Genomic DNA, 12,535 nt, shown 5'->3' with positions numbered 1-12,535 from the left:
CTCTGGAATTATGAAGTGCGTTTTAAAGCATATGAATAGACACAAATCCGTTCTAGATAGTCCACACATTAACCTTCGTGTCAAAAGAGTGGTCAAATTAATGAAAGAACTTCATCAGAATTGCAAAGTTGAAAAACATATAACCCTTTGGTTTATTTCATTTAACACATTTTGATTTTGCATAATGTACTTAATTTTTAAAAAAGAGTTTCAGAAATTTGTTATTAAGTGCGGGACTTTGTTTATCTTGATAACCCTTGTATAGATACCTTCGATTTTATATACGATTGCGGACAAATAATAGTAGTAGCTGTAATAAAAACCCGAAGGGCATTAGATTAAAAATCAATTCTTTACAATTGCTTTACTCTCGCATGCCTAATATACGGGAGGGTACGCTTAATAATTTCGGTAAATTTTCTCACCAACTCAAAGCTTAAACCCCCCCCCCCCCCCTTTATTAATTTTTACTTGTTATACAAAAAAGCTTAAAAGTCAAAACTAAAAAAGAAAATTCAGGGGAAAAACTACAAAAAATATGTCACTGATAAAATAAAATACTTTCAGTGTAATCAGGCTTTAAAAATCGTCGACCTATAAAAAATCTCGTAAATCTCGATTTGTCGAAAATGAGCTTTTGGTTTATTCCTCACCATACTATAAAACTTATATAAGCATATTAAACCCTATTGAAATTATGATAAAACAGATGTTAAAAATGGGCATTTGACCGCAAGCCACCCTAGAATTAAACTGTTGTATGCGTGTTCTGTAAAAAATGTTAATTGGGATTTACGAGATTTTGATTATAGGCAGATGATAAATTCCCACTCACCCTTTTTTTTAAGACCCCCCCCTCCTCCCCGTTAAATAGATCTGGATTAAAATTGCAACCCCCACTTGTATTAAGCACGCGAGAGTATAAGTATTGTTTCACTATCAATTACTTATAAAACTAATTATTTGCAATTCTTATGTTTAACATTTCCTTTTAATTAAATAGTGTAAATAAGAGTAAAAGTTTAAAATTTTCTTATTAGGTTAAAAGTTTTTTATAAATTTCTAAGCAAATTAAAGCTAAGTTTTTAGAAGAATGTGACCTAGCTCTTAAATCGCGTTTAACAAATTTAATACACCATTTCATTTAGACCATGTAATACCTCAAATTTCATCATAATATTTACAGCTGATAAACTAACAAAGCTCTGGTAGAAATAGGATAGAATATTGAAATTCACCTCCAGACAGTACTATTATTATCGATTCTTTGTTTCTGTGTATTTGATGGAATTTACATTTATAAAGTAAAGACATTCATAAAACAAAGAATGCTATCGCCTTTCCCGTTTTCAATATTCTGCCAGAACTAAAAGAGAATTATCAAAGAATGTGTTGCTAACGTATGAAAAATTGTAAAATTTTGTCCGTGGGGGTAGGTTCAGTATCAAAATAGATCTGCATAAAAGAAAATACCTAAGAAAATATTAAAACAAATTATTTTTAAAATATCTTATGTTATAAAAAGTAACTTTTAACTGTACAAACTAATTGCAACGCTAAGTTTTACAAAATGGTTGTGTGTAAATACTAGTAGATGAAATTTACACCTTTTTTATAACGTCTTTATAAATTTGATGCATAAAATAAAATAACAGAATAACAATAATACATCATTATTCTTTCCTTTCAATTAAATTTTTGACGCTGTAATAGTTACATTTATACACCAAGGTATAAACGCAACCATTGAACTTTTTTGGTTGCATATACTAGACACTTCTTCCATCGAGACACTTTCGGGCGTCTTTTTATCTCCTCTCGATACATGGCTATTGTTTCCAAAGGCACACCAAGATCTTTAAACGCGACATATTTAAAATTTACGCCATACATTTTCGAGAACTTCTTTGTGAGTCTCAGTAGTTCAGAATTATGTATGTAAAGCAGATCATCAGTTTTTTTTGAAACTTGTTTAATCATTTCAGCACAGTCGACTCTATACTCCTCATAGAAATCTCTCAACTCAAGAAGATAAGCAACCTTTCTAACTGAAATAAATGACTTTTAATTAAAAAAAGCATATTTATGTAAGAAATAAGAACTAAATAACTTATTTCCTATCAAAAATACCCAGCTGTCAGACTACAATAGGTTATTGACAGTTTTTTTTTGTTAGAAAAATTCAACATTATTTGTTGGTAAACCGGAAAATTATAAATGCTCTAACAAAAGTTTGTAACTCAATTCACAGCTAAAACTAAAGTAATCTTCTTTTGCACAGAATAACATACCTGTTCGAGTCGCAACCTTATTTTTTTTATGTCTAATTCTTCTTCGTCTGAGAAATTCATAGACACCACCAATTATCCAGAGAAGGAGCAAAGTGGACGCTAAGTAGCCAACTACATTTTGATAAACAGGAGCCTTGGGGCTTATCATCTGGATGGTTTTCTCTTTGGGTTTAACAACTACTGTAGGATATTTTTTCTGCATTTCCTTTAACATAAAGAGTGATAGTGAGAACACATACTTTATTGTTAATAATTTAGTAAAAAATATTTTTCATAGAAATTAATTTCCTATAAATATTTTATAGGGATTGCTTCTAATAAACAATACAATTAGTACTCATAGTACACACACTTAAAATTTTATCAAGTCCAAACAAATTTTGGAAAATCCTTACCTCCTTTAACTTGGACATTTCTTGATCAACCAGAGCAGTGTTTATTTTTAACCGTTTTACCACACAACTGCTCAGCACAGAGTAATTTTCTCTTAAGGAAACTATAAGACAAGAAGACACAATTTCTGTAATAAAAATGAACACGATGCACACAAAAAGATGTATAAATGCATTTTTATATAGACATATACATCATTTTGTGCATAGTAAAGCAAGATTAACAAATAAAAGTTAATATGCAAACATTAAAAAAGAAAGAAATAACAGCAAACAAAAATCAATTATAAACAAACTTAAGAGACAAGAAAACAATGGGAAGTACTCAATATTTTTTCTACATTTTTTTTCTAAACATTTAATTAAAGCTTTGACTTATTAAGTTTTTGTACACTTGTTTAAAGTCCTGCTTAATGCAAACATCTTTAACTCTTAAAACTCATGAGCTTTCCTTCATTACTTGTCTCACCAAAACTTCAATACTTTGGTCTTGGAACCAAAATATATAAGAGTTGTAAAATGCCAGTAAAAGTTTAACACACTTTTGTGACTATCTTAAATTATTGCAATGACACAATTTATTACTCAATATCAAAATATAGAAAAAAGTACATACAGTAAGCCTACCCAGTATGGAACCATAATATACAGCATTGATTTGAGTATTTAGACGAAAACTAATTTTACATTTATTTACTTATATTAACTCTTTAACATAACAATTGACCTCAATAAGATTTAAAATTTCTTTCCTTTTTTGAATGATTAGCTTAAATATGCATTGTGGGAGAAATATCAAATTTATATTAATGATATTTGAGAAAAAATTATTTCTTATTTCAGTATCTTAAATACCAAAAAACTAATTCAAACTTTTAGTTTTAAAACAAATACAAATACTGGTCTGATTCAGAAAATTGCACCTGCTTTTCTGAGAGGTACTGTAAGGGGTAAAAATTATCCCAGGTTTATAGTCATCTTTAAAAAATTGGAGAGGAAAGAAAAATGTTAAGCAAATACAAAATTTTGAATATTTTTTTAGTTCTACTGAACAAAAAGAAAAATAAGCATTCAAAAAAATCAAATGTTCTCACAACAGAAACTTTACAAGCAGTCAACAGGCAACAAACATATAAAATCCAAACACAAGGACACTTGCATTGTATCTAAACAAATTCATTTGTGTTGAGTTCTACTTTAAGAAGTACTTTTCAACTCCAGAGAAATTATTCATTCTGTGTCTGAATGTTTTAGCAGCAAAGGAAATTCATAAGAGAGGTCTGCTGTACTTTGCAAAGTTCTAGATAAGTTCATTGAAGATGTAATGAAATCTTGGTTTTTATTCATTAAAAAAACTCTGAAAAGTGAGGATGAATGGTGGAGGTAGCTTTTTCAAAATCTGTCGGGGATTAGTCAACAATAACAAACAATAAAGTCAAAAGAAAGATGAAAAAACCATTTTGGTTTTCTTTTGTTTGAATGTATTCTTTTTTGGTGTTGAGTTTGATTGTATGGAGTGAAGAAACTTTTTATCATTAGGATTGTCATGGACATCATAAAAAACTCAAAACCCATCAAAACTCTTAAACCATTTTCAGTTTGAAAAAATCAAAGCAGCCATTTTGATTTAAAAGTTGCTAATATTCTTTGTGGAACCCAACCACATACTTTAAAACATCCTTGCTGTTTTTGCAAGATCAGCTTTATCAGCTCTTAATCTGATGATCTCAAAAATTTTGACTCTCTGGCTTTATGTAGAAGCCTTTCACTAATCTTTTGGAAATCCAGCAAAAAATTTCCTCAACTCTGTTAATCAGCCTCTTCTTGCTAAAGTTGACAGCACATGAGTTTTGAACATCATAACTCCACCGGAGCTTCATTTGCATCTTAGTGCTGTAAATCATCTCTATTCTTCTCTGAAAAATAATTGGTCTATGGTGGAGGCTCAGCCAAAGTAAGCTACATCAAACTAGTTATCTATCATGGAAGAGTTAGTTTCAATGGTCCAACATGCCGAAAAAAATTAGAACTTCTTCCTCATTAGCACAACAGGTTTTAATTGCAAATGTAGATTGAGGCATTTTGCAAATTAAAAAAGTTATTTGTGTTTGCTTTTGAGCTTATTTCAGTGAGCACTTTGATTCTCAGTGTGATCAAGATCATCAATTTTTCACAACTGCATTATAAATAATTGCACATTTATAATGTAGTTGTGAAAAATTGATGATCTTGATCACACTGAGAAGGCACATTTTTTTCCATATGATTCTCAATTTTTTAAGAGATCATTCAATCTGAGGAAAAATCATCCTGTTTATAAAGGGAACCTTAAAATCAATCCATAATGAACTTGGTGTAAATTGGAACAACAGATTTTAGAAACAGATGTGTCATCCTGACTACAAACAATAGTTTTTCAATTCATTAATTGAATTCAACAATAAATATCCCTGCAAGACACACAAAAATGTTGTGTTTTGTTTTTGGTTGTCACTTTTTTTTGAAAATTTTAGATTCAATTTTAATCTGTAATTAACTTACTTTATGATAAACTTTCAAACTTGTCTTAACATCGAAATCAAAGTAATTTATAAAGAAAAACCTTAAGAAAATGATTAACTAATAGAAGGTAAAAAATTAGAAGTAGTGAGTAAGGAAAGCTTTGAATTTAGGATGCTGAATCAATCAAAATATAGATATTGGTAACAGAAAATGTAAATACCCAGAGGTGAAGTTAGTGAGGGATAAAGGGCCTTCACCCCTCTCTTCCTGGGTAACAACAATTAAAAAATGGAAATTTTTCAAAATTAAAGAAAAGTCACCTCATTGGTATTTTACAAAAATATTCAAAAATCTGTCAGAAGGACAGTGAGTAGAGACAGTTAGAAGAGCATTTCTCTCCTGTAAAACATATTTTAAAGAAGAGTACTCAAAAAAATATCTCTGATATCTGCAGGAAATCAGAAAAAAAAACTAGAGTTTGCAACACAGTAACTTGATAAAGAATTTGAGTTTTGGAAAAACATCCTGCTTACGGATAAAAGATAAATATATTTGGAATTGATGGCCATAAAAAGGTTTCACAATCCACAACTAAGAAGTTGAGTTTGGCTCTGAAACCAGTGGCAATGCGATGGTTTGAGGATCAGTTTAAACAACTGGGTTTAGTAAACTGGTGATCATTGAAGATGTATTGAACCATCAACAATACTCACAGATTTTGTAAAGTAATTTACAGGTATCTGATAACAGGCTATGTTTGGACTTATCATCCTAAGCATACAGCCAAATTAAAAAAGGGGTGGCTTAAGACCAAGCAACACAGCCATCAGACACAAACCCAGTAAAACATTTGCATTTAGATTGAAAAATTTGAAAATAGATGGTTTTGTTTTGAACAAGGAAATTTAAAGACAGCACCTTGACTTGGGTTGAAAGTATTCCAGATACAACAAAAAATCTTGTTAAATCAATACCCAAGAAACTGCAGTTAACATTAACAAGGGGTGAGACTTTTTAACTTTAAATACTAAAAAAGCTAAAAAACTAAACAAGACCCAAACTGGTTTAATGACAAGTACAAAAAGCAAAGCATAATTTCAGAACTATGTACAATATCAATATTCTATATTTCACATATTCGACTTTAACCATATTAAAAAATGTTGCATTGGGCAGCAATAGTTTTTAATATGCTTATGTAAACATCCTTATTCATAATTTCATCTATCAGACAAAAGAGACCTGCACCATAGCTTAAAAAACAGCCCTAAACTGAGATAATGTCTTTTTATAATGGCTTAAAAGCTTGAATTTTGAGACAACTAACAAAACGTTTCCCATTGTTACTAAATAGCATAAAGTTGGTTTCATCACTAAAAAAAATATTTTTTTACTTATTAAACCCTAGATCCCCATGTCAACTTAAATGGTCTTTAATATAAAAAGGGTTTATCGTAGTTTGATGTAAAATTTGTCTACTGATTGTTCTAATTTTTTTCTTGGTCTCCCTCTTTTTCCTTTCTTATATTGATATTGCTACATTCCCAAAGAGTACTGAACTATTTTTGCTATTTCTCTAAATAAAATCCATCATTCTTTATCTTAAAAATAATAATATGTTTATCAACAGAGCAACACTTTTTTTCTGCCCATTTTGTCAATGTTTAGAACAAAACTATAAACTTTTTTTGATAAAATCATAAAATAATTCAAACAAGTTAATGTGCTATTTCTAGATGTGTAAACATATTTATTAAGAGTTAATGTAAATAAAATCATAAGAGCATGCATTTTTTTGTACATCTATTTCAGGTAAATTTTTCATAAAAACTAAATTATTTGTATGTTATTGAACTATTTGGAAATAAATACTGTTTTTTTTAACTTTTTATGTAGTAATTAATCACTTTTATAAGTATTTTAAAAATTGATTAAATAATTTTATTCCGAGAAATTAGAAAATATAATAAGTGTTTTTTGTACTTAACTGTGTATATATAAAAGAAAAAAAAAAAAAAAAAAAAAAATTACTTCCATAGCTGCTGTCCTGAAATTTATAGGTGTTTAAAACAGATATCTTGAAATTCTGCATGATCTGTCTGTAATTTTCCAATGCATACTGTTCTATGATGGCATATTGTGCTTTGCCATCTTTTAAAGCACTTAAAACACCACTGTGAGATGAAAAATTACCTAAAATCAAACTAAGATTTATACTATAAACTAAGATTTATATTTTATAAATAAATTATTATGCTTTCATAGTGATTTTTGGAATGTGAATTCCCATTCAAGATGCCTGGTTTATTACAAAGGGACTAAAGCATACTAACCTTGGGCAAGACTAATAAAAGATTTCCTAACAGCCCAATTATACTCTGGTGATCCATTTTTAGCTATCACCTAATTTAGTGTAAATAATATACTTGAGTTAAAAAAGTCAGCAACTTACAACTATTTCAGATCAGTTCTTAGTTATACTTTTTTGAACTAACTTTTAACAAAAAACAAATTAGACAGAAAATAAAAAAATAAAAAAAAAAAAATCACTTTATCGTTTGGATACTTCATAGTGATTGTTTGAATATTGGTTACTGAAAGTGTTGCACTGAGATTCCCAACGCAAATGCTAGTAATAACTGTTCCTAATAATGCCCAAATTATAATGCACAATTTTCCAAAAAAGGATACTGGGACTTTGTCACCATATCTAAATATGATTCATTCAGTTAGAACAAAAAAAGGCAATATGAAAGTAATTATATCTAATGAAATCAGCTAAACATACCCAACAGTAGTCACAGTCATCATTGCTAAATAGATGCCTTCAAAAACACCGAACAAAGTATAACAACGAAGATTTTCATTTTTGGTGTTATGTTCCTACGAATAAAATTTTCTATGGTAATTGTACTTGTATAAAAGCATGAATAGTGATAAACTTAAGAAACCAAACAAAGAAAGAAAGCAAAAAAAAAAGCTTAAAACAGTAAGTTTTTCTAAAACCACTAACAATTGTAAAGAACAAAGTTCCAATCAGGCAATTTAGTAGGAAGTATATTAAGAATACTGCCAAGGCTTGTTTTATATTTCCAACAAATTTTGTTTCATTCTCTTTTACTACTTGTTGTTCTGCACTTGCAATACGAAGTAGGGCAAATCCTGGGGTGTTCACAGTAGGTGCATACTGAGCGATGTTAATCATATTAGGAGTTGTTACAGGAAACTTAATGCAAGTAGAGTTATATTTCTCAAACTCTGTACTATTCATATCTATATAAGTAAAATTCACAGTAATATTACGAGAAAAAGAGTAGCAAAAGCCAGAGCAATTCAGTAATGATTGTTCTATTGATTCCACCATAATTCCCCCAGGTCTTGAAGATCCAGGTGAGAGTGGCTGCGTAACAAAAGGTTCCAGTAAAATCCATTCAATTTTAATTTCAGGGTTGATAAGATTGCAAGTGTCTAATATAAATATTCAAAAAAAAAAAAAATTATAGTTAATTTATAAAACTTTACAGCATCAAAAAAAAAAAAAATTTCAGTTATTCTATTTTTAATTATCTAGTTTTAATTATCTTTACTTTAAGAAGTTTCATTAAAACCAAAGTTTATAAATTTTATAAAAAAAGTATAAGCAATAGTATTAGAAAAAATAACAAGAAGCTGAAAAAAAACCGATTGAAAATTTTACATCAAAAAGACAAATAAACATACAGAATTGAACTTCATTACTAAATGCACCGCTTCCTTTACTAGTGTAGCCAGCTACTTTTAAAGCATACTTGGAATAAATTTTCAATCCTCTGATAATTAGACTGGTTGTTAAATTTGGACTTTGGAATATCTTCCAAGTTTCATTGACTTCCTTTTCTCCTTCTTCAAGAAGTTTGTATGCTAAATTATATCCCAATAACTGACCTCTCCAATATTCCTTGGGTATAGAGCTCCATGACACTGTAGTTCCATCAGGGTATTCTTTAGATGTAGCAGTTAAATTCAAAGGGGATTTAGAAGGAACTAAAATTACACAAAATATTGAAATCATACTTTACTACTGCAACTTAAATTCATAGCATTCTCTAAAGTATATCCTAGCTCAACATCAACTAAAAATGTTTAAATAACTCTGCTGTTTAATTTTGTCTTTTTGTTGTTTTATTACCAAATTTATTACTTTTTTTCTTTTTATATATTTTACCTTTTTAAATTTTTTTGCATTTATCATAAATTTAATATGTTGAAAATTAATATAAAATTGAAATTAATTTTCAAAATTACTCATTCCTAATTGTTACATTTATTATAGCTTTAAAGATAAAATTGGTTGAATTTTAAATATTGCAAAAAAGTTTAACATTTTTAAAAACATCAATACAAAAACATACCAGACTCATCAGTTGTGCAGTTAATGTTTACACCTTTCCCCTCACCAGCAGTAGTAGATGCAGTCACAGTGAAACTGTAATTAGTTAAAGGCTCAAGAGGAAATGCCAAATACTTAAGACTTAAAACTGGCAATGAATCGTTTTTTACTTGCATATCTTCAAACCCTTTATAATACACAGTATACGCAATTCTAACACCTTGAAGATAAACTGGAGGAGTATGTTGCCAACAAATTGCCAAGGAATCTGAAGTACTAACACAGCAACTTAGAAGGATAACAGAAAACATTGGTACTAAATTAGAAAAAACATTTAAGAACAATCAAACATAAATATCTTACATTTTCATTTCTTGACTTAATTTTTTATAATGAAATATTTAAAATTGAATACTTCCTATATTGGTTGTATTTTTTACTCTAGGGCTGAAAACACCCTGGTACTTTGTGTTTGCAGATATGCCAACCATGTAAGCTGTATTCCCAAACAAACCATTAAGGGAATAAGTTGTTGCAGCTGAATTGTTTACATTTATCACCCTAGACAACAATAATAGCAATTTTTGCTGGATAGAAAAAAACAAAAAGCATTTTTTTTAAGTAAAAGTATTTTATTAAGGAGAATTTACTTAATTAACAAATAAAACTTTAATTAAATAAAAAGAAAAATTCAAAATATGAACTGCAGTTTGGTAAATTTTTATTTGCATTTACCAATGTATTAAAAATGAAAGTAAAAAAAAGACAAACTATCAATATAATAAAATTAAGAAAAATTGAAATAAAAAAGGAATAACACAAAAAACATAAAGCAAAAAAAACAAAACAAACAAACAAAAAAACAATCATTTTGTAGAAAGGACATCATTTTGTAAAAGGATCACAGGATATAAAAAACTCATGAAATAACTATTCTTATTATTATTTTTTTTTTAAAAAAAGTGTTTTACCAGCTCTTACTGAAAACACGAATGTTAGGAGCTTGATAAATATATTGTTCTGGAAGCATGTAATCTTCCATCTGCACAGCTGCTTCTACTCGTATACTGTATCCTTCAATTACACCAAAGTATTCAGTTTCATTAAGAGGAGTCCATTTTAAGAGCATCTCACTAACACTTAGATATACAATGGCAAAATTTTGTGGAGGAACAGCTGGAGCTACAAAACCAAATATTCTTTTCAAACATTAATTTTTGCAAACATTTTACTTTCAAAGTTGAAAAAAAAAACAACTAAAATTCTTTTAAGTCAAAACTTACTTTCATTTAAAAAGATTGAAAAGTTCAATAACTATTATTTTTGTTATCTTGATTTTATCTTAAAAAATGTAAAAAAATTTATTTCTCTTAAAGACTGTTTGGAATATGCAATGAGAAAAATGATTTTCCTATAAACAAGATATTCAAATTTTTGCAAATCCTAAAAAATATAGACAAAATGGCAACAAAAAAACGGATGAAGGAAAAATCTTGCAGCTTACGTAGCTGATCTGTTACAACAAACTTTCTTTTGGAAATCTCTTTTATTCCAATTCCAGCTTCATTCTTACCATACACTAAAATGCTGTAATTAGTGTATGGTTGAAGACCATCAATGATTAGATTATTTATTCCAGTGCTATAACTAAAAATATAAATGCCAAAATCAAAAGATTACTAAAAAAGAACATTAAAAAGTACATAAGTATGCTTAACAAATTAAATCTCTATCTACAGGTAAAAATTGTCACTAAGCTAAGAAATTATGTAAAAGTTTTACAATATAAAAACATATTGCAAAACTTGATCAAAATTAAGCGACAAAACCTCAATTATACAACATACTTAACATATAAAGTTGTCTTGTTATCAACACTTTCAACATCTATACAAAACTTTCGATCTTTAAGAATTACCCACAAATCTGTTTTAATATCATACCATTCAACAAAGATAGAAGAAGAGTTAATATAACTTGAGTTAAAAATTTCTGCGCTAACTTGTGGAACTAAGATTAAAAGTAACAAAAAAATAGTTCTAACAAATGTAATTAATATAATAGAATAGCATTAAACAAGCAGTATAATAAAATAACATTAAAAAAAAAGAAAAAAGAAAAAGAAGATAAAACTAAGAAATAAAAATTTGATCCACAACCATTAGAACAAAATGCTTTTTTACAATCTTGTTGTAAATTTTGGGGAAACTTTTTTACAAAAATTTTTATTAATCTAAAACAGTACTGATATTTTTCCTAAAAGTTTATTTTAAGAGAAATAAGAAAAACAATTTTATGCGAATACCTTTTTCAAAACAATGATTTACATGTATTCATATAAAAAAATTAAAAAAATTAAGAAATATGGTTTAAGTTTGAAGAAGTAAAAGAAACATTTCCTATTTTTCTAGATATGCTTACGAAGTCATTATGTTCACTATAAGTAACAAATAATTCTGTCTAGCTATTTCAGTCTTCAAGTTCAAAATAGTGTTTGAACTGCTTCATCATTTAATAGTAAGTATTTGGTAATTTCTCAAGACAATATTAACATTGTGGAAAGACTAAACTTTTTTCTAAATATCATGTGCAGGAAGATAGGGACAAACCAACTATTATTGAAATTAGAAAAAGTATGACAAATGATAAAGTAATATAAAAAAGGGGTAGAGATGTGTAAAAACAAAAAAAAAAAAGTGATTCTAATATATAAACAATCCTTAATAAATTTGATTGCTTGACCAGACTAATCAAAATAAAATATTTGAACTCTTGTTGTAGTTTATCAATCAAACAATAAAAATTATTTTTAAAAATTCAGAAATTTTTTACTTTTCAAATTCAATAGAAACTTCTCATTCACACCAGAGGCAATCTAATAATGCACCAAATTAAGTATTTCCATATTTTAAGTCAAATGCTAAATATTTCACATTTTCACAATTTCCATTTTATTTTAAAATATCCTTCATTATAGTCAA

General features: G+C 28.1%; 1 protein-coding gene across 3 annotated transcripts in view; it reads right to left on the bottom strand.

Moving 5' to 3' along the window:
- Positions 1-1,497: 1,497 nt before the first annotated feature.
- LOC145189806 (phosphatidylinositol phosphatase PTPRQ-like) overlaps positions 1,498-12,535 on the bottom strand; it is a 65,046-nt gene continuing 54,008 nt past the window's right edge. The window contains exons 18-31 of one of the 3 annotated variants that reach the window (XM_090091171.1): positions 11,402-11,564; positions 11,059-11,201; positions 10,526-10,736; positions 9,970-10,115; positions 9,577-9,870; positions 8,906-9,208; positions 8,199-8,653; positions 7,974-8,068; positions 7,736-7,895; positions 7,519-7,588; positions 7,217-7,378; positions 2,687-2,787; positions 2,292-2,496; positions 1,498-2,048 (exon numbers count right to left, since the gene is read on the bottom strand). In XM_090091171.1, coding sequence (XP_089947297.1) covers positions 1,720-2,048; positions 2,292-2,496; positions 2,687-2,787; positions 7,217-7,378; positions 7,519-7,588; positions 7,736-7,895; positions 7,974-8,068; positions 8,199-8,653; positions 8,906-9,208; positions 9,577-9,870; positions 9,970-10,115; positions 10,526-10,736; positions 11,059-11,201; positions 11,402-11,564 — 2,837 coding nt within the window. In that variant the 3' untranslated portion in view covers positions 1,498-1,719. Of the gene's footprint in view, positions 2,049-2,291; positions 2,497-2,686; positions 2,788-7,216; positions 7,379-7,518; positions 7,589-7,735; positions 7,896-7,973; positions 8,069-8,198; positions 8,654-8,905; positions 9,209-9,576; positions 9,871-9,969; positions 10,116-10,525; positions 10,737-11,058; positions 11,202-11,401; positions 11,565-12,535 lie in introns of those variants that run through there. The other 2 variants (XM_090091172.1, XM_090091173.1) reach the window with 2 other exon arrangements.

Source organism: Hydra viridissima, unplaced genomic scaffold (genome assembly GCF_058129835.1).
Source record: "Hydra viridissima isolate aposymbiotic clone 2 unplaced genomic scaffold, HvirCarnegie_v1 scaffold_6, whole genome shotgun sequence".
Taxonomy (NCBI): domain Eukaryota; kingdom Metazoa; phylum Cnidaria; class Hydrozoa; order Anthoathecata; family Hydridae; genus Hydra; species Hydra viridissima.
The sequence above is the reverse complement of the archived record's forward strand: the minus strand, read 5'-3'. Positions and strand labels throughout refer to the sequence as shown.